The 26375-nt window shown below is 39.9% G+C and overlaps 2 protein-coding genes across 8 annotated transcripts in view; one reads left to right on the top strand and one right to left on the bottom strand.

Annotated features, from left to right (window-relative positions):
* Positions 1–26375, bottom strand: part of mctp1a (multiple C2 domains, transmembrane 1a) — a 138273-nt gene that overhangs the window by 100705 nt on the left and 11193 nt on the right. Inside the window, exon 1 of one of the 6 annotated variants that reach the window (XM_056376202.1) lies at positions 7012–7452. The exons of 4 other annotated variants lie outside the window; for them this stretch is intronic. In XM_056376202.1, the coding sequence (XP_056232177.1) occupies positions 7012–7053 (42 nt within the window). In that variant the 5' untranslated portion in view covers positions 7054–7452. Of the gene's footprint in view, positions 1–7007; positions 7453–26375 lie in introns of those variants that run through there. One more of the 6 variants, XM_056376203.1, reaches the window with a different exon arrangement.
* LOC130169441 (uncharacterized) lies at positions 19536–21802 on the top strand. 2 transcript variants are annotated; one of them, XM_056376205.1, is made up of 3 exons: positions 19536–19608; positions 20426–20494; positions 20730–21802. In XM_056376205.1, the coding sequence occupies exons 2-3, from the start codon at positions 20448–20450 to the stop codon at positions 21718–21720; spliced, it is 1038 nt and encodes a 345-aa protein (XP_056232180.1). In that variant the 5' UTR covers positions 19536–19608; positions 20426–20447; the 3' UTR covers positions 21721–21802. The 2 variants fall into 2 exon arrangements, with proteins under 2 accessions (XP_056232180.1, XP_056232181.1); XM_056376206.1 differs by having other exon boundaries at positions 19550–20494.

Genomic DNA, 26375 nt, shown 5'->3' with positions numbered 1-26375 from the left:
CCCAGTTTCCATCCTTCCTGCCAGCTGTGTCAAGACCCTCCCTCCCAGATCCCAGTCAGGGCTGAGCTGCGTGGCTTGGCCCACTTTGGGTTACGGTGAAATTAGTGGTCAGCCGATAAACACTGGGTCATATATGAGAGGAGACCAGAAGAGGGGAGAGACTCTTTCATTGTTAATCCCATGATGAGCAAGATTAAGTTATAGTCTGTGACTATGTGTGTGTGTATATACAGTATGTCTGTGTATTTAATCACTACATCACGCGATCCATGATAGGTTCTTAGTTTCCTTCTACTCAAGAAGCGTGCAAACTGGATCACAATGTAACAGTTTTGTTCATACAGTGTTTCATCGCTATGAAATCTATTCATCTACTGCTGTCATGGAACTCTTGATGCCAACATTTTTTTCCCCCTCACATAATGAGAGATTTGTGAATCTCTAGTCCAGTCTATCGATTGGGATCGCACATGTAAATTAGTTTAATTCAGTTACAAACATTTTGTCTATTAAGTTTGTTTGAAGAGAGGATGCTGAGGAAAAGGCTGCAGCAGTGAAAGCATGACAGTAGACAGGAATTTTAATGTTAAGTGGTCAAGCCAAGTATCTAAGTGAGATACACCGAGATACAATGCAAAGCAAAGTTTTGAGGTTCAGTAACTGCACATACTTTTATACGATTAGATGGAGACGGAGATTAGATTTCTTGTGTGGTAGAAAATGTTCTGGAATGCCAATTAAGGATAACTTATGATGTTTGTCACGGTAAATCTTTTTACAGACAAAAAGCTTCACTGTGATGAAAGAATGACAGTGTGTGACAATTATACTGTTTGAATACTATTTAAAGGAAGTGAAGCTGTTGTCTATGTGGTGAGTCAGTTGGATTTGTTAAGGGATCCTTTTGTTCTGGCCACAGAAATGACATCCGCCCCTGTTTACTTTACAATTTTCCACATCTTTGTCACTGATCCCAATGACTACCTTAGCTAACAGGACTAATTTCGACCAGTCGTAGCTGGCTCTTTAATATTTCACAATGTTTATGTAGAGATTCCTCGCTATACCTCTCAGGGAAATCTTCTACACCTCTTATTTCAGTTTTTCATTGTTCCTCTTTGCCTCTTCAATGCTCACTAGCATTGAAGAGCCCCCCCCCCCCCCCAAAATTGACATTTTCAACATCTATTTCAACTGTGTCACATGTGAATTTAAAGTGGTGCATCCTGATGCAACTGTTTTGGACTTCCCTTTGAAACACATGCTGAGAGTTAATAATGATAATGAGCAGTGTGACAGCTGACATTCACAGGCATGTTGACAAGGACATTTGAGACAAGAATTTCACTGAAATTCAGTATCAATGCTAGAGACACATGTTTCTTCTTTGCTGCATCTGACAGCTGCACAACACAGCAACTTTCCATAAATAATGAAAAGGAAAGATCTACCACCGACAGAGAAAGACAGAGGCGGAAGAGGTGAAATAAGAGCCGGGAGGGAAGGCGGTGTGGGGGTGTGTGGGTATTTGTGTATGTGTGGGGGTGGGGGGTTGGGTGGGGGGGGGGGGGGGGGGGGTTGAGGGGCAGTAAAGCTAGTGAGCATTGAAGAGGCAAAGAGGAACAATGAAAAACTGAAATAAGAGGTGTAGATGGAGCACAACAGACAGTTGAAAAGCTGTGACTAGACAGTGAGGTTATGACAGCATGAAAGATGGGAACAGGAAAGAGCGGGAGTTGGGGAAGATGGAAAATTAAGACAGGTAGACAGACCAACAGACAAAAACAAGTGTTATTGGTGGGCAAGAAGAAAATAGCTGATCAAAACAAGATCAAAAAACAGGAAGCATCTCTCACACAACAAACATATTGGCAGACCGCGGAGCAGTAACAGCTTTTTCCCATGTGTTTGTCACCAGTGAATTTGGTGCAGTGACAAGCTGAGCTGGGAGAGTCAAGTGTTGCTAACATCGCAGACAGACAAGCTGGTCGCCATGCTGTCGACCCAACCTGTCAACTGACCAGGAGCAAGTCAACGCTAGTCTGAGATCACGCTGACACGACTTGCAAAGAGAGAGCACACAGTGCGGCACTGAACAGAGCACATTCGTTAGGAACACGTTGACCCAGGCTTCTGTTTGCTTCACAGCAGAACAGAACTAGTCCAAAAAGATTGCTGATGTGCTTTTTTTTTTTTTCTTTTTTGAAGCATCGTCATCACACACCCACTGCATCTCTGTACTGAACATATTTAGGCTCCCAGGCATCAAACGATAGAAGAGTTACTTGTCGGATATCAATGCAGGTGCATTATCAATTATTACCTTGAAATGTTGAATGCTATCTCTCATTAATTGTAATTAATTATTAAATAAAGCAATTGTGCACAGGTTTACCTTTGATCATTTGCATACTCTGTAAATAGACACGTACTAAAAGTGTCAATTTCGATAAGGTTTGTAAGATGATAAAAGCATTATTCAGAATATCGATCATAAAAACTTGTGCGCATGTAAACCAACATTAGCCACCACCATACTAGACACTAATATGACTACACACTTAGGTGTTTTTCATGATGATGGTGATCTATACATCTAATTATCATAGATGCTAATACCAGAGTGAGCATGCACCAAGACAATATTAATCACAGAATGACTGACTCCAATCCATCGCTCTCCAAAGCAGCTTGGTTTTATGAAAATGAACCTGTGCTTATAATCCAAATACACATATTGCTGTATGATATACTGTATTTTATCTAATGAGAAGAATATCAAAAGGATCTTTTGGGTTTGTTAATGTTTCAGTTTAGATGAAAAAAAAAAAAAAAAAACCCCAGCTTTTTCATCTTTATTGAATTTTGCTTGTTCTGTGAAAGTCCCTGTACTTCAACCTCCTGTGGCTGTTTTGATGAATATGCTTGGTAACACCTGTTTATATGCCACCTCTTGTATTTTGAGGAATAATGAATAACTTTAAACATTCATAATACATTGTTTTAATAGATATGCCGTCTTGGACTCTGTCACATACCATATACTTCAAGATGTGTAAAGAAGCAGCAGTGCCCATGCGTAACATCTTACATTGTTTTTTATCTATCTCTTTACACTCACCACTACTACTGCCTGTTATTATCAGCATCTCTCTCTGACTTTATATGCCTGAAAGATAGTGTTTTCCAAATGTGAACTCAAAGAAGTGTGAAAACAAAGAGGCTATTATCATCTAATCTTAAATGCACTCCAGTGAGTTGCAGTTCCCTTGTGAACCATTTAAAATCTTACTATACTGAACAAAAGCTTGCAGAGCTTGTAAAGGCATTAGTATTTTTTGTCTTGTTGGATGCTGCATCTTCTCCGGTGCATAATAATGTATGGGAGAAGCTGCAGGGAAGGGAGATTCTGTCCATCATTTTTCCGTCATTTCTTATTGCTTTGGAGGAATTTTTCCTCACAATGTGGAGATCCCCCTGTTAGCCTGGGGAGAATGTAGGTTGCTATGTGTTACAAGATCCTCCCCCTTTTAATTACATCCATGGTATTACATCCATGTGACTATGTGTGACAAAGCATGACCTCTCATCAGTATTGACTCCCCCTACATCACAACCCCCCCCCTAACCGTCTGAGTCGTGATGCTGGAGCAAAGCTCTGGTCTGAGCAGCGTATTCTCAGACACTACTCTGTGCATTACAAAAAATACAGCATATATTCAGATCATTCGAAATAAATCAACATCAGCAACTTTTTCTGAAATGCTGTGCAAGCTTTACATGTTATGCTGGAGCAATTACAAGAAATTATAGCGATGTACAACAGAAACAGTGGGAGCTGAAGTATTTAGGACAAAAGATAGCGCTTAAAGCTGCACCTCTTGTATGTGATCCAGCACCAGCTGCTTTGTAAAAGGTTAAGAACATTGACCAGATGGGCTGGCAACAGTCTGATTATCTATGTATGTACCAAAGATCTTCACAAAATATTTTCCCATTCGACTGCTGAATCTAAGCATGGAACTAAATCAATTTTTTTTGACAGAAAACCATGCGATAAATGTCTGCAATATGCCTGAAAATTTAATATCCATTCCAATAAATCTTAAATTCTTTTCAACATAGAGCATTTTGTCTCTGCGCCAGCAAGAGCCATTTCTACACACTGTGAGGATGGTGCTGATCAGAGACTGTAGTACCACCTCCACACTGGCAAACAAACCAACTGGCAGAGTGACAGGAGTGTATACCCTCTACACTATTACGTTTTGGAAAAAAGCGAAGATGGAGAGGTGAGAGGAACTGTATGAGTAGATGGTATCACTGCAGTGAGCAAGTGATAGATGTGAAGCAATGTGCCAAGTGACAGAAAGAGACAGAAATTGTGAAGTGAAGAGCAGAAGAAGATAACATGGAGAGACAATGAGTTTATCTGATTCATACATTGAAACACAAGCCCCTGTGGACATTTTTAATTAAACTGTTTAGTTAACTGTAATGGGAATGCTCCATCTGAGAGATGCAGGGATATTTTTTTGCCACTGTATGAAAAGGTGTATGGACACCTAGGTGCCAGCGAGCTCCTGAACAATATCCACCTGCATAAGCATCCCCCATAGCCCTATTTGCATACAGAGCAAAAGTGGCCGAAGCTATTCTTTCCCAACACCCCCAAAGATAATAAATGACACTAGATTCAACACTAAGAAATTAGTAAATACACCAAGCGTGCGTCTGCTACAAAGCTCAATTTACTTACAATTTGCTATCTTAAATACGTCTTGATGGTATAGGAACCAATAAATGCATCCTGGCAATTTTCAGGTTGAGCTGCTACAAAACCAGGTACCAACTAACCAAACAAACAAACAAACAACCAACCAAAGTGTGCAAATGAAGACTATCTATCACATCTGCAACGAGCAAGAAACTCCTCCTCTCCTGGTTTCCCCAGCTGAGACATTTACACCAGCCAAAAACTGCAAATGCTGGCTGTTGCTGAAATCTGTTTGGCATGTTGATAGGTCATCAGTCACAGTTTGGAAGTTCTTTTAAGATTCATTAACGCTTTGGGGGCCAACATACTATAATCAGCTGATGGTGTTTGAAATTCCAGGAGAATAAACTAGTTGGTTATAGACACAGTTTGTTCACAGGTCCAGTTTTTCTTTATTCTTACATGAATGAAAGAATCAATACATCCTTCACACTGTGAGAAAGATGCTGATACAAAACATTTATCTACACCGAGAGGAACCATTAGTATATTTTATCAAGATGATCTCAGCCCGAGCATGTGTGTAATGAATTCATTTTATGTTCAAAATAAAAGGGCAGCTTCTTCAAATCACCTCGGAGTCCTTCCAGTCATTTACTATCTTATCTGTTATTGACTTATGTGAATTTACGTCATTCATTAAAAGAGTACACTGTGCACAACATTCACAATTTATATGACAAAATGAATGATTCAGTCACATCTCAGACACATGACATTCCACATAAAACTTGCGGATGCTGCACTTTCTTCTGAAACACATTAGTCTCTCCCAGGAGAACTTGTGCATTATGCATGTACTGTACTGGGTACGTGAGCATTAACAAGAAATGCTATTTAGGAATTCAGATACAAGTTCTCGCTTTTCTTTCAGTCATTTCCTCGAAGGAAATAAATATTTGGATCCTTTTAGATGACACGGAAATTGTAGCGCATGATGTCAGACTGTTTAGGTTTCCTCAAATGCCATGAACTGATCTTGAAAGTTGATGGAAACTGTGCTTCAACAATCCAAGGGTGCGCAAAGAAAATCTGCAATGTACCCAGCATTTGTCTGATGAGAGGCGCTTCAGTAGAGAGTCGTTCACATCTTCTCATCAGACCATTTCTCTTCACCCTCCTCACACTATCCCATCTATTCCCACCTGCTGTAGTCTTTTTATTGTCTTTTTCTCTTGTGCTCTCTGTTCTCTTGTCTTCTCTGTTACCTTGCCTCAATCTTAATTTGTACTCCCGCTTCTTGTCCCTCCCCTCCACAAACTCCCCCATTTTGCTCTCATTCTGAGCACGTTCAGCACCCAGCCCTTGAAACAGGAATTAAGGGAACAAGACTGCGGCTGGAGAGCCAGGCAGAAGGATGTGGATCGGGCACATGAGTTGTAGGTGGGGTGGGGGGGCACATAAGCCTTCTCTGCCCACCCATGGGAATGCTATCTTACAAATTTAGCAATTTATCTTCTTTTTTTTTTACTTGGTTTTATCTGGTCAAGATGGAAACACAAGCAGGAAGGTATCTGTCTTCAACTGTATCAATTTGTCTCACATGTTTAAGTGACAAGTTCTTCCTCATTTTTTCATCATCATGATATATACCCCCCCCCCCCCCCCCCAATTCTGTTCATCTCCTCCCTCTCTTCCAAGAGTCTGACTTAGAGTCCCATGTCATGTCATAGTAGCAGCCAGCTCAGGTTCCACACAATTGGAAACTGGACTCGACACACCCACTGCACCTCCAGCCCGCCATCCCTTGCCATACTTACAAACACACACATAGCTACACAGTGTAAAGCCATCAGTGCTTTCTTTTGGCAAGACTGAGTGCAAATTGCCAATTCACAGAGCAGGCACTCTGGTTTATGGAAATGCTGTATGAAAATCTGATCTGCATGCAAATGTGTGAACGTGCTGAAGTGATGGAAACATTGCGCTGATGAATGGCACATATTAATCCCTTCATCACCTCATCTCATTCAACTGTCTCAAACCCTCAGGACTGCATACTCTTGGAAGAAAAGAACGCTCCTGTGCAGCCACTATTTGCCTATTTGACACTCAACACACACCATCATAACAATCAAGGAACAGTATACAAATACAAATATAGCCAACACAGAACAACAGTCAAAACAGCACTGTATACATGTGTATGTGTGGAGCTGTGTGTGTGTGTGTGTGTGTTCGTTTGTGTGTGTGTGTGTGTGTGTGTGTGTGTGTATGCGCGTGCGATTACCTACAGTAAGGCTTCGTCCCACAGCTGAGAGAGGCAGTGCTAACATCCAGACACTGAACACGCTCCACTGTACTACTGCTGCTGCTGCTGCTGCTGGCTTACCCTCCTATATGAGAGAGACACGCAGACCGACTCCCTCCGTACCTTGCTCACATACACACACACACACACACACACACACACACAGAGTAAAGGGCAACCAGCTGTGAAGTTCTTGCATATAGTCACTCAGACTTGCAACTCTCTCTCTCTCCGTCACTCAGACACACACACACACACACACAACCGTGTGGAGATGCTCATTGTAGACCAACTAATCCGCTGGGATGGAACGATATCAAAAACCGTTAACAGGGGCTCAACTACAAGCTCGCTACCAGCTGCTGTCTCAAACATCTGCAGATGTTCAGCCAGTGAAGGAGCTGGTTTTATCTTTGCCAGTGCTGTCAGCTGGACATTTTTATAACGATTACATGTCCACTTTATTGAACCAGGTAACAAAGAGACAGCAACGGAAAGTTAAGTATGTGGAGATGAAATACATGCATATATATTAATGTGATGGAAGAAGCAGCAGTACTAATAAATACGAACATGTAGTCTTCAGACAGTAAATGGACTGTATTTAGACCAAAGGGCTTTAAGCAGCCCTTCTCATTCACCCAAATACACACCGCTGATTAGGGGGATATAAAAAAAAAAAACCCCAAAAAAACCCCTACCAATTCAAAATCCATTCATAGTTTTCAATCTTGTAACAGCGCTAGTTTACATTTTTTCCTGACATGAGTTCAGTTCGTCAGTCCGAGAGATGGCACCATGTCGGTTTCTGCCCAGGTATTAGATACTCCTTGCCATGAGTGAGAAAAAAGTGCAGTGTGAGCAATCGAAAATGTAATTCAACATACCCCATCTTTGTTGGACACATTTCGGATTGTATAACCTCGGGGGGAAGACGCAGCTTGATAAGACCCATTTCATATGCAGGGTTTATATACACTTTTGAGAGCTTGAAGACCAAATTCAGACTAAAACATATGTCATGCAACAAAGCAACTATAAACAAATGAAATGGTCAAAGTTGTCATATTGACATTTCAGCTGTATTGATTGATTTCCAAACATCAATCATGTATTGAGTAACACATGAGAAAACATTCCACATTAAAAGCCGCTGGTAGCCTCTATGCTGCATTGTGAATTAAATCTTTAATGGATATAGACGCATGACAAAATCAGCCTATTAAATTTGGACAGATTGTGCTGTAGCCACAGTGCTGCTGGAAGTGAAAGCTAGCTTAGCTATGTTTTTATAGCCTAGCCTGTTAGCTTTGCTTGACCTCTGCCTGCACTGCAGCTTTTCCTCAGAATGGATGTTTCCAATGCGGCTTCACTCGACACAAGTAAGTAAATAAATTCAAAACACAAACTCTTGTGTTCATTCACCTGCTGCTTAACACCACGCCAATTACAACCTACTACATCCATGGTATCCTCTAAAATTACTGACCAGGATGTTTGTCTGCTGCGTCATACTCTCAACATGATAAAACTTTTCATAAAGCCAGTCTAACATTTGATCATGACTGATCTATGTAAACTTGCCACCATAGGAACAGTGGTTACATATCCTTAGAAATGAGCCGCAACTTAACAGGGCACGTTCATGCATGCACACACGTCATAGGCGCTCCTGTACCTAAACAAATTGCACAACACCTCTGACCATCATATACCGTCATATACTATATTACCTATTACCACCGTTTTTGAATCATAAATCATTTTTGAATAGAAAATCGTTTTTGGATCAAATCGTGAGCCCAAGAATCAAAAATCGAATCATGATATATTCTGAATTGTTCACCCCATACCGCTGATACCGCTCACTCCAACATGTAGACAGAAGGAGTCCGAAATCAACTACCAACCCTACCCACATGTAGGGCTGGGACAATTATCCGACGTAATCGACGTTGTCGATTATAAAAATTATTTGACGTGGAATTTTAGTGTTGACGCGTCCTGTAAAACCACACAGGGTAAATGTTCATAGAACAAGACCAGAACTTTCTAATGGGACAGTTTATATCCATCGTCTTTGGTTTAGCCGGATACAAGCGCAGCGCACGGACTGGGACAACGCAGTGATGTAATTGAAGTCATTGACTACGTGAATGATTTGCGTCTGTGTAATCTATTTGAACAACATGACGGCGTCTACCAGCAGTAAGACGGAGCGTGTGGAGCAACACACGGCAAAAAAGGCTCGCACACGGTCCTCCAAAGTTTGGGAATACTTTAATCTTGACACCAACGGTGCGGTAGTCTGCAGACTCTGCAAAGTGCATCTGGCATATCACTCTAGCACGACAGTCATGCACGAGCAGATAAAGAGGAAACACCATGGTGCAGCGAGTCAAGATGTTGGATGGGGCATATTGTTATATTAAATGACTAACTGGAAAATAATTGCAATAAAATTACTGTTAGGTTAAAAAAAAAAAAAATCATTAGATTAGTCGAATAATCGAAAAAATAATCGCTAGATTAATCGTTTAAAGAATAATCGTTTGGGACAGCCCTACCCACATGCATACACAATTTACAGATTATCTTCCTCCAGCTTCTTCTTTCATTTCATTCCAATTCATGTTCATTTACAGTATTTTGGCACTGCAGCTTATTAGACCCGCTACACACCCATAGTCCAGTCACAGACCTTTTCTGTGCACCATGTACAAACCTTAGCAACCTTGACTGTCATTTCCTTCACTCTCGGGACAACTTACACTTACAATACTGCATTCGTGCCAGACCAGCAGACTGGAAACAACAGGAAAAATCGCCTATTATTCCAACTAGCTTAGCCTTAGAGTGATTACATCTAATGACTCCATTTACTGTAAATAGCCTCAATTAGCCACTTTTGCTGTATTACCTATTTGGAGCAGTATTATAACAAGTGAAACCACATGCAAATAAATCCTTTTAGATTAGCTGAATTGACTGATTTGTGTGTATAATTAATTTTATTTAGAGATAACTGCCAGCGATGCACTCAGTTTCACATTTTCCCGGCTATATGAAAGAGACAAATTGGGACAAACATTTCTCTACTGTTGAACAATAGAGAAAGTAAAATCCTCCCTCTGAAACCAATTACAACGAAGGCTGTGGAGCCACAACATTCCTCTACTTCCCCTTTAGGACATCAGGCTGAGGTAGTTCAGGTTTGTTCACTGAGGTGGCCAGTCAGTGTTTAAGAAACAGTTAATTTACAGTGTGTGAAAATAACCCAAAATGTCCTTAAGTGAAGTAAAATGGTGCTATTAATCTCTGCACTATTCAGCAGTACTTAATATAATCAATAAATTAGAAGATATAGCACTATATACAAGATGATGTGTATGATCTGTTTGTGCATACTTCATGTTGCAAATGTTTTTGTATGCTTTGCAGATAACAATATCATGTATTCTCCTTTTGAATACATGTGTAAGCTGTAAATAATGTAAACGTCAGTCTCTCCACCCTCTCTCCTTCTCTCTCTCTCTCTTTCTATGTTCTCTCTGTCAGCACTATCATCGTGCTTTTCTGCCCGCTAGCTATTCATATCACACATGTGGAGAGCGCTCCTCAGTAGGAGCTGCCAGTCCAGAAATAAAAAGACAGTCTGATTCTGGGAGAAACACTGGGAAGGTTCACTTCACAAGTCAAAAAAAGAAATGTGTTTAGGTGAGGCGAAGAATAAAAGAGAAGCTATAAAATAGTGAGAGAATGTATGGCATCATAGATGATCGAAAGGTAAACCAGTAGGAGAAAGAAGAGCAGGAGGGAGATTGGATGGTAGATATAGGGAAGATCAGGCAGGAAAGTGTTTTGACAGCAGCATAGGGGAATCACAATAAATGGAAAAACTCAGGGGCAGACATGAGCAGCAGGAGAGACTAAAATGATACAGGAAAGGACAGATGGAAATAAAAAAAAACAAATAGCACTTGATAGCACAAAGAAAAGGAAGAAAAGGCTGGGAGGCTCACACAACAGGAAGCATATACTCTTTTCTATAACACCTTTCTGACCGCTTTGCATTTGTGAAGCAAAACAGGGGGACTGCCAGGCCAGATAGGGGGCGCCACAGCAGGGAGGTGCCACTCTGCTTCCTGGCACCAATAGCTTCGCAGAGTCAAAACAAAAACTCTGTCGAGGCACAGTGTCAAGAGAGAGCTATGCGTGTATGTGTGCGTGTATTCTTATATTACAACAGAGTCAGACCCCAGGACACGACAGCTGTCCCTTTCATGTGTGCTGTTGTATGAGGCTTGTTCAGGGATGTGTCTGTCAGCATGTCTTATGACTTCAGTTGCTGAGCTCAATCCGACACAACACCTCATCCTCACGGCCTTGAGTGGGACGGAATAACAGATGAAATTAAATTTTGCCCACATCTCTCAACAAAAACAGCAACAACCACAAAATGGTTTTCTGATGCCTCAGTGCGCTCTGTGATAAAGCACATTTTCCTTAAGCTAAAGCAATTCTGACAGGTTCTGAAATGACATAACTAAAACCTTTGGGGGTCAGAGAAAAATAACTGCATGTACAGTATCGTATGTGTGAATGTGTGCGCACTTGTAGCTGGGCACATTCATGTATATTTAGCAAACATGTGGTGATTGAGGCTATAATCTGTACAGCTTCATGCTTGAGTAAACAAGCAACAATAATTCCCCAGCGCTGCTCTTGAGGTAACACACACAAATGTCCTGTCTATATTCCCATCTAAATGTGTGAGGCTGCTTCTTTTCTACAAACACTCACGCACGTATTTGTGATAAACAAACACACCCATGCGATGCCTCCATCCTTGCCTGAATCTCCTGTGTTGGCATGTCTGCACCACCAAACCCTGGAGTGTGCACCATCTGTCTGTTCTTTACTCACCACACACATATACACACACACACACAAACATGCACAACATAACATCAGTGAAACACATATACAGTAAATGCACACTTAACGTTTCAGCCATAAACACTGCAAAGACATGACTTGACAGTGGAGCTGACACAAGCCCCTCAAAGCCTCTGCAGGCTTTTCCTCTCCCATGATTCTTGTGCTACCACAGTGTTACCAGTGGAAGACATGGGGGGAGGCTCTGTCAGTACTGGGAGAAGCAGGATGGCCTCGATCAGGCAGACAGATGGACAGGGAGAGAAAGGGAAGAGAAAGAGAGATGGGCAGGTGGACTAGCCACTAAGACTAATTTATTTATTTTCATACCCCACACCAAGAGACTCAGGACATTTACTCTGGGATTCAAAATAAATAATCAATTAAACACGTATAAAGCAGCCACCAGCAGTAGGCTCTGTTTCCCGGCAGGAGACAGAGGAGCTCTCTGCAAGTCGCTTGGTACAGGTCGCACACACGATGCTTTCCCCAATTTCTGCCTTTTTGTCTGATTATTGTTACCATCACTGCCTTCTGTTACTACTCTGTTGCTTTCCGTCTCTCACCTCTATTTTATTTTAACATTTGGCATCTCATCTCTGTTCTGTTATCAAGTTGACTTGACATTGTTTGGCTTTACGTGTGTGTGTGTGTGTGTGTGTGTGTGTGTGTGTGTTACTGCCTGAGCCCTCTGCATGTTCACCCACACACTTATTGTCTATGACACATCTTTCTGTTGGATCTTCGTAAAAGCTGAAATGTTAGATGACTGTAATTGTCCTGTTGAAAATTGATATGTGGAATATGTGTGTATTGCAGGATGATACGACTGCCAACATAGTAGAGATTAAAGTATAAGCTGATTATTCAACAGGGATGCCTGTCTCTCTCCAGAAACTGATTCCAAAATTTCAACACAGGGTATCTGCCAAAACCGAGGACCAATCTGATATCAGTGCTTTCTTTTTGCCAAATTTAAGCACTGTGTACCCCAAAGGATGGAACTCACTGAAATCATTTTTATGTAAGGGAATATAAAGCACTGTTTAATTGTGATAGGCATTTTCCACTATTTTATGACACTAGAGAATAAAAGATTGATTGTTTAAATAGAAAAGATAATTTACAGATTCATTGTTTAGTTGCACTCCTATATACTAATGAACAAAAGTAAGATGTGATATGAATCTGTACACTCTTTGATTTGCATGTGTATGATATGATCATTGAACTGTCAATCTAGGATTTTAATCTGTTTATGAGATCTAAAATGCGTCTTTCTCTTCATGGTAATTAGTTTTTAACAGCTGTGATGAAATAAACCAAAACGAACACAGCAGAGGCCTTGATAATAGTGATGTAAAAACTGCCACTGGCAGAAATTAGAGACAAGTTAGAGACAAGCACCATCAGTACTAATGCAGAGCTGATGATGTTATAAAGAAAAAAAAAAACAGCAGCCAACCAGAAAGTTGACTTAGATTCTAAATGAGAAAAAATGCAAATGAAGGTTGTGGAACAAAGGACAACGGTTCAAACAAAATCGAAATCCAAAAGGAGAAATAAAACGAAACAATGGAACCACAACAAAAATTAATTGAAATGAAAAGGGGTGGACAGAGGGAGAGGGACAAGAGGTTTTAGTCAGGGCAGATGAAGGATGAAGGGATAAAGTGATGTACAAAGGGCATAGCCTGGTTAAAGGCTGAGTAGCCCCGGTGGCTGCCAACAGAGGAGGCTAACACACACTGGGAGCAAGGCCAAACACAGCATACCCCCTCCTGGGAGAATTGCTGCCTCCCCTAGATCTATAGATGGATTCATCTTGCTGCTCTGTTTACTTTTGTCACTGTCCATGTCTTTGTCTTTCTCTCTCCCTCTCTCTCCCCTGCTCCACCATTCCTCCACTTTGCTTGCTTCATCACTTATTACTTGTGCAACTGCCACTCGCTTGAATGTGTTAATCAGGAGCCCAACCCTCGTCTCCCTTTTGTCTCGTCTCTCCTTTGAGTTAGTATCCTTGAGCAGCTTCTGTTTCAGCCAAACAAACAATTAGAATTCAGCATCTCAAAGACAAAAGTCAAGACAAACTAAAAGTAAACGGTCACGTAAATTAGTGAAGAGCAATCTCTGACCTTTAGATTACTGGTTTGATAGAACCTGTATTCGTAACTCTTAATTGCCTAAAGTAACATGAGACTGAATATATACACACTATATGGAGTGTATTATACATATCCATATCTGAAATTATTTTCTAGACAGTCCCTTTATATTACCTTTTTAGAAGTACGCAGTTGTTTTAATTAATAAAGAGAAATACATTTTTACCTGGAAATGTTTCGCTAATGTACAATGTAACATCAATGAAAGTAGCAATTAGTAATAACACTCACAGAGACGCACAGAAGCATGGCATAAATTGGAAAATGAATTAAGCTGTCATATTTTCAAAACAGAGATGCCCATTTCAACCACATAATCTTGCCTTGTAGTGGTGTAATTTAGTCTACAATTTTGTGTAATTTTTCTTTCTTTCCCTCAAGGTCTGTATGTGTGTCAGTAACAAGAAAAGCATAAGCAAGCTGTCTATTGTGCCTTTGTAGGCTTGTTTTTCTATTTTAAATTCCTCGATTGGCATTCGTTTTATTATTTTTGTTTGTTGATGTAATTACCATTGCATTTTTTTTTTCCTTTTCTATATTGTTGTAAAGCTATAATTCAGATTGGAGCAGAGCCTTTACTCAGCCAGCTCCCCTTTTCAGGAATTAACTCCCACTGCAAAATCAGGGCCCAGGCTCTATTGTGATTATGGTCCCTCCTAGTTTCACTGACTAGATAAAAATTCTGTAAATTTCCACTTTGATATGTAGCTACCTCATTTCTGTTATTACTATTGTACTAACTGTCTTTGTGTGAGTTGCAGGTCACTATAACTGGAGCTGATGCAACAGGCAACAGAGGTCATGTCCTCATTGTAACAAAGCTAATTCTGACTTTTACATCACATAAGCAGCTGTCTTGTGGTTATCAATGTGTCTCTGGTTTGGAAGACTCCTGGAACATAACATTGTTCAGTTCATATATGATTTGGCATAATGATGATGATGGTGACAATCAGTCGCATTATATTGAGTCACAAAGTGAATCTAAAATTTAAATGAGGTAGTCCACGAGGAACGTTTAAGGCAAATTATCCATTTAATGTATCGTTGAATTCTTTGTTCCAGCTGGATTCTGAATCACGCTCTGTTCCCTTTGGTTAATTTGTATCACATCACTGCAGATGCATCGTGACTGAGCTTCGTGCATGAACTCAGCTCGTCCATGCACTAAGATTATACACTCTATACTTCTGCAATATTCCGCAGGGGGAGAAACTTTGATGTGTGGGTCAAATGCCATTCTCTTATCTTTACTGAATGCTGTGATTCATCTGAGACATAACTGGATCTATCTAGCCATCCACAGGACCAAAGGGCTACTGGTCTGTTATTACTGCCTCACATTCCCTAAGCACAATAGAGTGCTGGCTCGCAACCCCTTTGGTGCAGGCACAAACTCACAACCACAATAAATCATTGAAAATTTTCCTTTCCATTTTCAGAGCATTTCATTGAATTAATAAAGGCTCAAGAGATCACATGTTAATTATTTCAAAAAAGAATTACTGATGTGGAAAAAATATATTTTTTTAAAGTTTAAAGTCTGACCCACTGCTTGTGAATAACAACTACAGACTGGCTACATCCAAAGAACCATGTGTATGTTATAAACAGCAATAGTCATGTGGGTCAATAATATTTACATACCCTTACATTCCCCTTATGTATGGAAAAGCCAAGACAATTTCTACACCCTCAAATACTGTTACACTAATACAAATCCTATTAATTTTCTGCATAGACGATGTTAGAGCATTCAGAGCAGTACCACAGCTTGGGTGGACACAAAACTCCCCCAGCTAACTCATCAGTACACACAATAAGACTGAGCAGAAAGAATTCTTGTTCATTAGAGAGAGGAAAGTGGGATTCTCATTGTAAAGAAAACTGGACAATATAAATTCACAATGACAAAGATTATTTATGAAATAAAAATAGTAATACCTAGCAGGTATAGTTATTGTATACTGGTCTACTGTCATTGGACACAACCAGTATCTCTCATTCCTGTTGTACAAGGGTGCAAAACTGTCAGCTAAGAATGAAGCCCTTACTCTTTGATTGTGTGGGACTGACATTGATCATTTTTCCTCTATGAAGCGCCACTGCTGCTGCACTAGAAATAGCCTTGTGTGACATCACATGATCGTTCTTTCCAACAGACACCAAAATACCTGCATTTGAATGTTATCCAGGAAAAAGACATAAACACTGTCAAACAAACATAGGCCCGGAAATGCAGGATATGTCACAAAAGCAACTTTAAAAGTTTCACGATCGGATAGGCTTTTCCTTAAAACACCCCGGGATTCTTTCCCCCACACAGTGTGTGCGTCATCACATAAGCCTACACTCCAGACCTGGAAAGAAGCCCACACTCCAGACCTGAACAATTGTAGTAGCAGTCCTTACAAGTTTCACCCAGTGATTCATCCTTTTTCATTATAACAACACCCACATGGACACTCATAACACCACATGGTTCTATTATGACCACTGAGAGGCTCATCGGTCCCTTAAGACTCACCCTTGTGACTTCTTCATTCATTAAAAAAAAAGAAAAAAAAAAAAAAAAGAAATCCTGGCTCTTTCAGAGCCTTCATTATGAAAACTGTCCTTGCCCATGGTTCTTAAAAGTTTGATGATGAGGACCTTGTTTCCCATTTCATCCAAAACACTTTCACACCAGCTCTGCAGTGACGTAAGACAGGACAGTCTGTCTCGACTAATCATTCTGTAGAATCTTGGGCAATCAGTTAAAGATCCTAGAGTATTAGAAGAAAAAAAACTTTCTCTTCATGAGGACTACTGTAATACAAAGTAGTACAAGGGTCATCTTTTAAGGTTGCATTAAGGCAGCTATTACCACAAACTAGATGATCACACTACCCCACAATAATTGGCAGGGACATAAGCATGTGAACACAATATTGTCAGAGAGTACAGTGTATTTATTCATCTTCCATGAGCACAACACTGAGCTTATAAATACAGCCGTAGAGACATGTATTTGAAATATAATAATACCATAATTAAAAATAAGATGAAACTGATGTCATGTACTGAGAAAACTGGACTGTGCTGATATTGTAGGATGCTCATGTTCAACTCATTTGTCCACTGTACAGGCCCTAGATACAGTGTGGGGTGATATGAATGGTTTTGCCATTGATGTAGTGCACTGGACAGCTGTCAAAGTGTAGCAGCAACAAGGCATCGAGAGGTGTGGCATTGTGGAAGCCCATAATAATTCCTACTTGAATTAATACTGTATTTTGGTAATGCATTAGTGTGCAAATGGAATAAATGAACATGAACAGCAGGAAATATTTCACATGAATATGAAGAGACGGAAAGACAGGGATGAACAGATGGCTGATGGAAAGTAACATTCCTAGTTTCTAGATGATGACTGACACTTCAGTGCCACTGATAAGTGATGACAAAAAGTCTCGCTCATGCTTTCTCTCTCTCTACACACACAATAAATGATCACAGATTTCAGTCATAGAAATGTCTAATGAATAATGTCTTGCCACTGCATGTTCTGATTCAGGTACTGACGACAGTGTTCAGTCTACAGGGTTGCACTGTCATGTCATATGAATATTTGTGCCCAAGTTCAGCATTCTCCAAAGAAAAAAAGGACAGTTCTCTCTTGACGATATGCGAAAGCATGCACATGCACAACAACATATGCTGCTGTTTTCCTTTTGCAGTGAGTCAACACTAGGGCAGAACACAGTATACTGTAGTATCTGCCGGATAAACAATATCTTACGTAAACAAAGAAAATTGCTCCATTTGCGCTGCATGTCGTGTTTAAGACTGACCCATCATATATTGATGTGTTTATTTCTGACATGTGAGGGTGTATGACTTTACACCCAAGGACATAAAAACACCACTGAGCCCGGCGAGGGTGTGCTGTGCCTGTGGTGAGTCGCTGCTGTCATAAAAGTAAAGCTGTGTAATAACATATGACATCTATAGAAAGCTCATTTATAAGGCTCTCGGGTGTGTAATGGGTGATTGAAGAGTTGAACAGTGATTTTCTGTCAAATGTGCTGATAAACTTTGATCCAGCGAGAAGTTAGATGAATACAATTTGAATAATTTCTCACAAATTTTGTTAAGAAGTTATAAAACTGATTATAGGATCAGCTTACAGAGCAGATATAACAGTAAAATGATATCCTGAAAAAAGAAAACTCCAATGTTTCATAAAAAGTGATAATGCTATATATCACAGTTACAGCAAAGTTATATAAAACTCACCCCTGATTCTGTGGAGCTCATGGATGAAACAGAATGTGAACAGTCCAATGTCTCTCACAGCAACATAATACAGCCAGAGGACTGAGAGGGACAGCGAGTTAATGTGCAATATGCGTGTCTGTGTGTCCCAAAGTGTCCGGTATGTCAGCTGGTGTGTCAACAGCAGATGTGCACACCATTGGGAATGGCAATCCTCGACTAAGCTGACAGCTTCAGAGGTCACCAGAGGGGTGCAGCACACTAATGTCAGACCATTGAATTAACACAAGTCGTGGATGAAAGCGCACGTGCCGAGAGCTTGCCAGGACGAACAGGAAGACAACCGCTCTCACACCTCTTAGTATAGAATTTTTACAAGTCAATAGTACTCCTCAACACCTCTGCTATTTGTCCTTAAGATGGAGATAAGACAGACAGCGACAGACAGTGACAAATGAGACGGAGAAAAGAGGCAGGCACACAAATAGAGCTAGAATGAAAGTGACAGGCAGCAAAAAATGAAATGAAATGAAGTGAAATGAGAAGAAATGCCGTGACGTGGCGAGCCTTTTTATAGAGACTCTGGCCCGTGGTCATAATCATGACTTAGAAATAGCAGCCACCTGTTGGAGTTGGAGACTCCAGTACAACATGGAGGAGCAGGCAGGCGTCTGATGGGAATTGGGGTAGAAGAACAACCATTACAGATATTCCTGATCATATTACAGTTAGAAATAGATAAAAAATACCAGTTATACATGCATGTTGTTATTGATATGGCAACTATACCATATGCATTTGTAGGCAGCAAATCATTATAATAAACCAGTAAAAACCAGTAATAATGTGGAGCTAAATTAAACCAGTAATTTTAAGTTTTCATTCAAGTCTGTTGATATGATACAACTTCATGCAACATGACATAACATTACCTCAAACAAGAAGGGAAAAATCAAATAATAAAAAACATCCATGGAATATTTTAAATACCTTATTAAATAAATAACAACTTCTTTATGTGTTAAAATGGTTATATGTTTAAAAAGGTATGTTTGTCTGAGAATTAATTGGAATTTGAAAGGCCTGTGTTGCCAACACACTTCTGAGGCAAAGTTCTATGCATTTCAAATATACACTAAAGACAAGACACAAATATAGTTGGTGCAACTACAAGAAAAAGGAGAAAAAAAAACATTTCAGCTGCTCATATCTTAACTAAGGTAAGTTCATTTTGCATGTTATTACCTGATTAAACATCTTCAACAGTTCAATGAAAATAACACTATGCCATTCAATAAGGCCTGAGCCCACTAGAAACTGAGCTGGTCGTCATCTACTTTAGACCTAACCTACAACCTGTCTATACAGAGACGAGTCTGCAAAAGCTTTACTTGTTAAAACTGGATGTAGCTGTCAAATGTTTTCTTCAAGGACATCTTTTTAAAATCTGATTTGGTCCATGAAGTGGCTATGGAGTAATATCTACTTTGTCATGTGGTGTTGCTAGGCAACATCTAAAGAGAAAGGTAATGAGCTGGGAAGGATGTTTAAATTTTTAGATTTTTTTTTTTGTAAAATGTTACTTATACTTGCTCCCGAGCTCAAAAATGTAGAATGGCACTGCATCTTGCTACACAATAGCCTATTCTATCTGAGCATGACTGGGAACCCACATTAAAAGCGTGATGTGAGCGGCACATTAAGCACTACTGAAGCGTGCAGTCAATTCAGTCCACACAGACTGTGACCTCTGTTCAATTGTCTCTCATCAGAACCAGCTTTCTGTCGGAACCTGCTTTCTTCCTGAGCTGAAAAGACAACAGCTGGCCAAACTGTCTTCACCAGGCTGGCTGAAATAGTAGAATAAAAATAGTTCTAAAAGTAGGCCACATGGGGAGGATACACGATGCAAATTGTATTGTTTTTCTTTATTGATTCACTGATTTAGAAGAATTGTGAGCTCGCAGTGACCATGGTATAAAAGGAAAGGTTGGAGCCAACATCTTAAAATCACTCAGCATTTGTTTTTTCCCACAGAACCTGGTACAAGAAGTTCCTGATGTCAAAATCTGGTAGAGAGAAACATCTCACTTACTCTCTCCTCAGGTAAAACACATATGAATTTTTTCTGTGGCAAAGGCTACACATGTTTTTATGTTGGGTTGCTTAGTTTTCCCATCCGATTTTTTAATACATCTTATCTTAATACAAATCATACACGCAATATAAGCAATTGCTTCTGGGACATATGAATACTGAAAACATGTAATGTATCATCACTGGAAAATTCATCAGTTCAGTGTTTTAATATTGAATGACTTTTGTCTTAATGACTGGTCAGGAGGAGACAAGAAGCAGCAAACAACAGGAGGTTCTGCATCATTTGGATCAACAGGATGGTGAATAAACAGGTGCAGAAGAGAATCGAAGGCCTGCGTTCAGAATTCCTTGTCAGGAGTGATGCTCTGCGAGATGAGATGATGACTGAGCTTCACGAGCAGCTGAAAGAGTTGGTGACGAAAGATGCGAGAGAGAAATCACATTACACCAAACTGGACCGAGAGCCGAGTATGAGATCAAGGTTGCTAGGGAAAATGGAGGAACACAAGAAGAATGCTAAGGAGAATGACAGTGAAACAAAATTGGTGCACCTGGACACACCAAGCCACAACTCTTCTGAAAAAACCTCTGATACACACAAACCACTAAAATGTGAGCGAGAGGAAATCTTAAAGATTTTGTTAGAAATCTTCTGTGATGGTGAAACCAACAGTGTCCACAATGATGCTGACACCAGTTCACGACCAGCCAATTGTGAGCCAGGAGAAATCGTAAAGATTTTGTTAGATGTCTTCTGTGATGATGATACCAGCAGTAAGGCCAGTGATGCTGACACCAGTTCACGAAAAGTTATATTTGGGCAAGAAGAAAACCAAGGGAATTCATCAGATGTCTCCATTGTTGCTAACACCAGCCAGTTGAGGGAGGACTTAGAGGAGGAAGAAAGATCAAGGACCCAGGAACTAAGATTTGAGGCAGAAAATGTCAAAATGGATACAAAAAAAGAGGAGCAGGTTTCACTGATGGAGAGGCAGTGGAAAGAATGGATGGACAAACAGGAAATGAGAGGAAACGGTAACAAAATAAGGCTGCAAGTTGACCAACAGAAAACTGAAAAACAGGAAGGGGCAGCAACTCCTGCACCAAAGAAACAAACTGAACAAAACGTACAAAGAGGACACAATGTGATGAAAATTAAGGCATATTTCAGTGACCTTCTAAAAAATCCTTTTCCATCTTATAAGTGGGAGAGATTAGACGATGAGGACTAACGAACTCAGCTCAACAAAATATTTTTCATTCATCTTTGTGCCATGCTTTATAAAGCAGTTGAATATTACTGTGTTATAATCAGTAAATAAAACATTGTGCACAACGATTGCAATATTCAGCTGTAATAGATTGACAAAAAGGCCATCTCTCCCTCTTTGCAGTGTGTTAGTGCTGCAGTGTGCCTTTTTCCAGATTACCTCCTATTTCCACCTAAGAAACACTTGGTGTAGGTAAAATCCTATGTTTTGTTGTGAGGTACAGTCAACAGCAAAAATGTATGGCAGAGATACAAATCAAAAGTTTCCACTATTAACTTTCATCTTTTAGGGAAACAACATTTTAACACATCCATCTGAAAGCATCCCAGTTTCATCAGAACTTCAGAGTATGTCAATCTGTAATGCTTATCAGTTCAATTTTTCATATATAAAAAGGTAAAATAGTCATTTGGAAAATTAAGTTCAATTTTTCAATTTTCTATTATTAATTTTATACATTGACAAACAAACATAAGCATTACAGATACCATTAAACAAGCAAAGAATCCTGCCAGAGGTTTCAGACTTTTTAATCTAATCTCAATCTAAAATACAAATATAGTATAATTCAGATTCCTTTAATAAGAAAATATCAATTGATTTAAGAATATTTAGTGGTACATTCATGCCAAGTGGAAACAACTGAAATTATTTAACATGATGTAACTTCAATCAATGATAAAAAAAATAAGTGCTAATTCAAATTACTTCCTCAAATGAATGATTTTCTAGTGGAGGCTCTGAGGACAAAAAGAAGCAGCAAGAGGCAAGCTAATAATGACACAGGCTCTTTATAGAGGAGAGAAAATGCAGCAATGAAGTTGCCCGAGTTTGGTTGTTACAGTGCTCGGGATACAGTCCAGAAAATGGGATTAGGCCTAGCACCACACTGAGACTGGACTCTGGTGTGAATGACATCACTCGCTTACTTCAGCAATCACAAATAAATTCCTCTGTGAAACCAACAACTCTACACACAAATACAATCTGCATGTATGCGCATGTGAAAACACACATGCATTGTTGGGGTTGAAATTGATTGTGCATCTCTCTCCCACCACATCCCTTTCTGCGTTTAAAGTCATGAATTACAAATTGTTATATATGAATGTACATGAGCGATAAGGTATGTTGTTATTTTACCTTTAATTTTTTTTTAACCTGCCTGTCACTAAATGCAACCATTTTTTGAACAAATCAAACAGCTAAAACTAGAACTAAAACATTAATGGTTATTTATGTTTTAGTTTTGCATGCCCACATGCACACACCCACACATCCACAGAAGGTGTAACTTATGTAACTCCTGACCTTACAGCTTGTTTGACTGCAAGCTAGTTTGATAAACAAAATACTAAGATGAGGTCGGAAACAAATTCCAAATTTAAAAAAACAACCAAAATGCATAGTCACACATTCATATTCATTAGAATCACTTAACCTCATCTATGTAGAGAGACTATGATTTATATATGAATGATGGCCAATAACAATAACTTTTCAAAGCTATTGTAAAAGTGCCTTTTAATCACAGAGAGAAACTGCAGAGTGTGCAGAAAGCAGTGCAGCAAGCACAGAAAGTGGCCATGGTCTGATATTAATGGAAGGCTAAGCATCACATCCATCTAGCCAGCCAAAAGCCTTTCTAATCATATCCTGCCAGTTTCCTCTCTCCAGACATCCACATCAGCTTTGCACCAGTAGGTGGCACTAAGTCCCTTCCAAGCACCTGCCAAATTCAGCAGCACTATCAGCAATGCCAGTAAAGTTCACATTGATACAAACCATGATTTTTCTCTCTCAAGCATGATAGACACTGATTTCATGCTGTCAGTTTCTGTACTAACAGGATAAGCTTAGGATCAGCTGATCCCCAGTCTGTGTGTAGAGACAGCATCATTACTGGAATGATGTTGTTGCCGTCTGTTATTTTCTCTGGTGTGGGTAACACTTTGCTAATGTGATGATTTAAGTGCCAAAATGATGTTGCTCTCAGTGAGAGCCTTGAATAAAACCATATCCTCCAGAAAAATGACAGTTTCACAGAGACACCGACTGAAACAACATTTATGAACTGATGAAGTTGAGCTTTCAGGGAATGAATGGCAATTTTGACTTAAAACAACTGAATTAAGACGGTAAGTTGTAATTTATCTAACACACTGAATTCAGGAGAGGAAAAAAATAAACATTAACTGCAGTATGAGTATAAGTTGCGCCATCTATACGAGAGCATTTGCAGTTAAACCATGTCTGGCAGAGCTTGAGTGTTTGAGTTTATTCCCAATTTTCATATCATGGCCTACAGTAAAGGTCAACTCTAAGCCATGACTGAGAGTAAAAAAAACAGATTATGAGTGGATCATCTCTCTTTAACTACAAAACACACTACTCTTCTCTCACTTAAGCACCAGTTTATGTGTAAGAGCTAGATACAGATTTACCTATAATCCAGACGTCATTAACTACATATTTTTTTTTAAAAACTCCTAAAATGCTAAATGCTTTTCAGCTGACCTGCTGTTCCTACAGTATTCCTGTATTCTCATCTCTTTTGATTTCCTTTAAAACTTCCTTCAAAGACAAAAACTTTCACCCACCCACCCACGCACACACACACACACCTACACACTCTCTCTTTAAGCTTTGTGATGAGCGAACAAAGGAAAAAAAAAAAGTAAAAAGCCACAGCATGGAACATATCTGTATCATGTTGATCTCTCACATTAATTCAGCCAAGATGGTGTCCTTGAATGCGCTTAATCAACAACTGCACAGGTCAGCATTATTTCACTGTCTGTCATCACTGTCATTCTCATAACATGTGACAGGCAGGATGCTTTAAATAAACAAACCAGGCCTTCATGTGAAAATCTCTCTGTATCTCGCTCTGCTCAGCCATGATGAGGTGCATCCTTCCACACCAATGTTTCAGGACTGGAGCAGCAGTCATGTCTGCAGGCTGTCTGCCCCATGTTGAGATGGATAGCTAACAAGGGAAAAAAATCTAATAGCGGTTTGAGTGGAGTTCGCCTGAATCTCTTTTCTCATCTTTGTAAAAAGTGAATTTGCCACATTGTCTTGTCAGTAATGGTTGACGTATATGTTTCATGTCAATAATAATAGAAAAACTGGACAGGCTTGTATGTGATTCAATTCAAGTCCGCCAACTCTGGTTGATTACATCCTAATGTCGTCCTGTCCTGTTCTCCATTTACAAAACAAAAATCATTTCTACCTCACAATGCAATATTTTGTTACAGAATTTGTTTGGCTCTGACTTTTGTATACTATCCTATTGCATGTTATGTTGGTGATATAATCCTCCTGTTTTACTCATTACAAGTTGCAATGGGCTTCAGTTATGTGCTCAAAATGTAAACATTGTGAATCAATTCAAAGTGTCAACTTTTTTCTAAAGTAAATCTACAAAATTAGTAGACCAAGTCCCTCAGCTACAGCCTAGCCCCTAATGTAGAGTTTAAAAAGATGTTTATGTTTGCTTCGAGCAAACTCAACCCCACTGTGGAATCAGACGGGCTTCGACGTACAGTGCATACGGAAAGTTTTCAGACGCTTTCAAGTTTTCCACATTTTGTTATGTTTCAGACTCATCTCAAAATGGATTCAATTCATTTTTTTCCCCTCATCAATCTACACACTTTGCCGCAATGACAAAGCAAAAACAGGTTTTTGGAGTATTTTGTTAATTCATTAAAAATAAAAGACTGAAATATCCAATTTACATAAATATTCAGACCCTTCACTTAGTTCTTGGTTAAAGCACCTTTGGCAGCAATGACAGCCTCAAGTCTTCTTGGGAATGATCCTACAAGCTTGGCACACCTTTCTTTTGGAAGTTTCTCCCATTCTTCTTGGCAGAATCATTCAAGCTCAACCAGGTTGGATGGGGAGCGTCAGTGCACAGCCATTTTCCGGTCTCTCCAGCGATGCTCTATTGGGTTCAGGTCCCGACTCTGGCTAGGCCACTCCAGGACTGTCACAGAGTGTTCCCGAAGCCACTCCTGTGTTTTCTTGGCGGTATGCTTGGGGTTGTTGTCTTGTTGAAATGTAAACCTTCACCGCAGCCTGAGAGCCAGAGCACTCTGGAAAATGTTTTCACTCAGAATTGCTCTATATTTTTCTGCATCCATCTTTCCCTCTATCCTGACTAGTCTCCCAGTTCCTGTCACAGAAAAACATCCCCACAGCATGATGCTGCCACCACCATGTTTGACTGTAGGGATGGTATTAATGAGCTGATGCTCAGTGCCTGGTTTCCTCCACACAAGCCGTTAGGAATTGTGCCCAAATAGTTTAATGTTCGTTTCATCAGACCAGAGGATTTTGCTTCTCATGGTCTGATAGTCGTTCAAGTGCTGTCAGCGGGCTGTCATGTGCCTTCTAGTGAGGAATGGCTTCCTCTGGCCACTCTACCATAAATGCCTGATTCGTGGAGTGCTGCACTGATGGTTGTCCTTCTGTAAGGTTCTCCCATCTCCACAAAAGAACTCTGGATCCATCATTCTCAAATGGAAGAGATTTGGAACTACGAACAGTCTTCCTAGATCTGGCCGCCCAGCCAAAATGAGTAAAGTAAGTAACAAGTAATCTGG

Source organism: Seriola aureovittata, chromosome 5 (genome assembly GCF_021018895.1).
Source record: "Seriola aureovittata isolate HTS-2021-v1 ecotype China chromosome 5, ASM2101889v1, whole genome shotgun sequence".
In the NCBI taxonomy this organism is placed as follows: domain Eukaryota; kingdom Metazoa; phylum Chordata; class Actinopteri; order Carangiformes; family Carangidae; genus Seriola; species Seriola aureovittata.
The sequence above is the reverse complement of the archived record's forward strand: the minus strand, read 5'-3'. Positions and strand labels throughout refer to the sequence as shown.

What these genes read in the sequence shown, in the direction of transcription:
- LOC130169441 (XM_056376205.1), top strand. Translation starts at nt 20,448, where the DNA reads ATGTCAAAATCTGGTAGAGAGAAACATCTCACTTACTCTCTCCTCAG. An exon ending in CTCACTTACTCTCTCCTCAG is followed by an intron (nt 20,495 to 20,729) that starts GTAAAACACATA and finishes ATGACTGGTCAG; the next exon opens with GAGGAGACAAGAAGCAGCAA.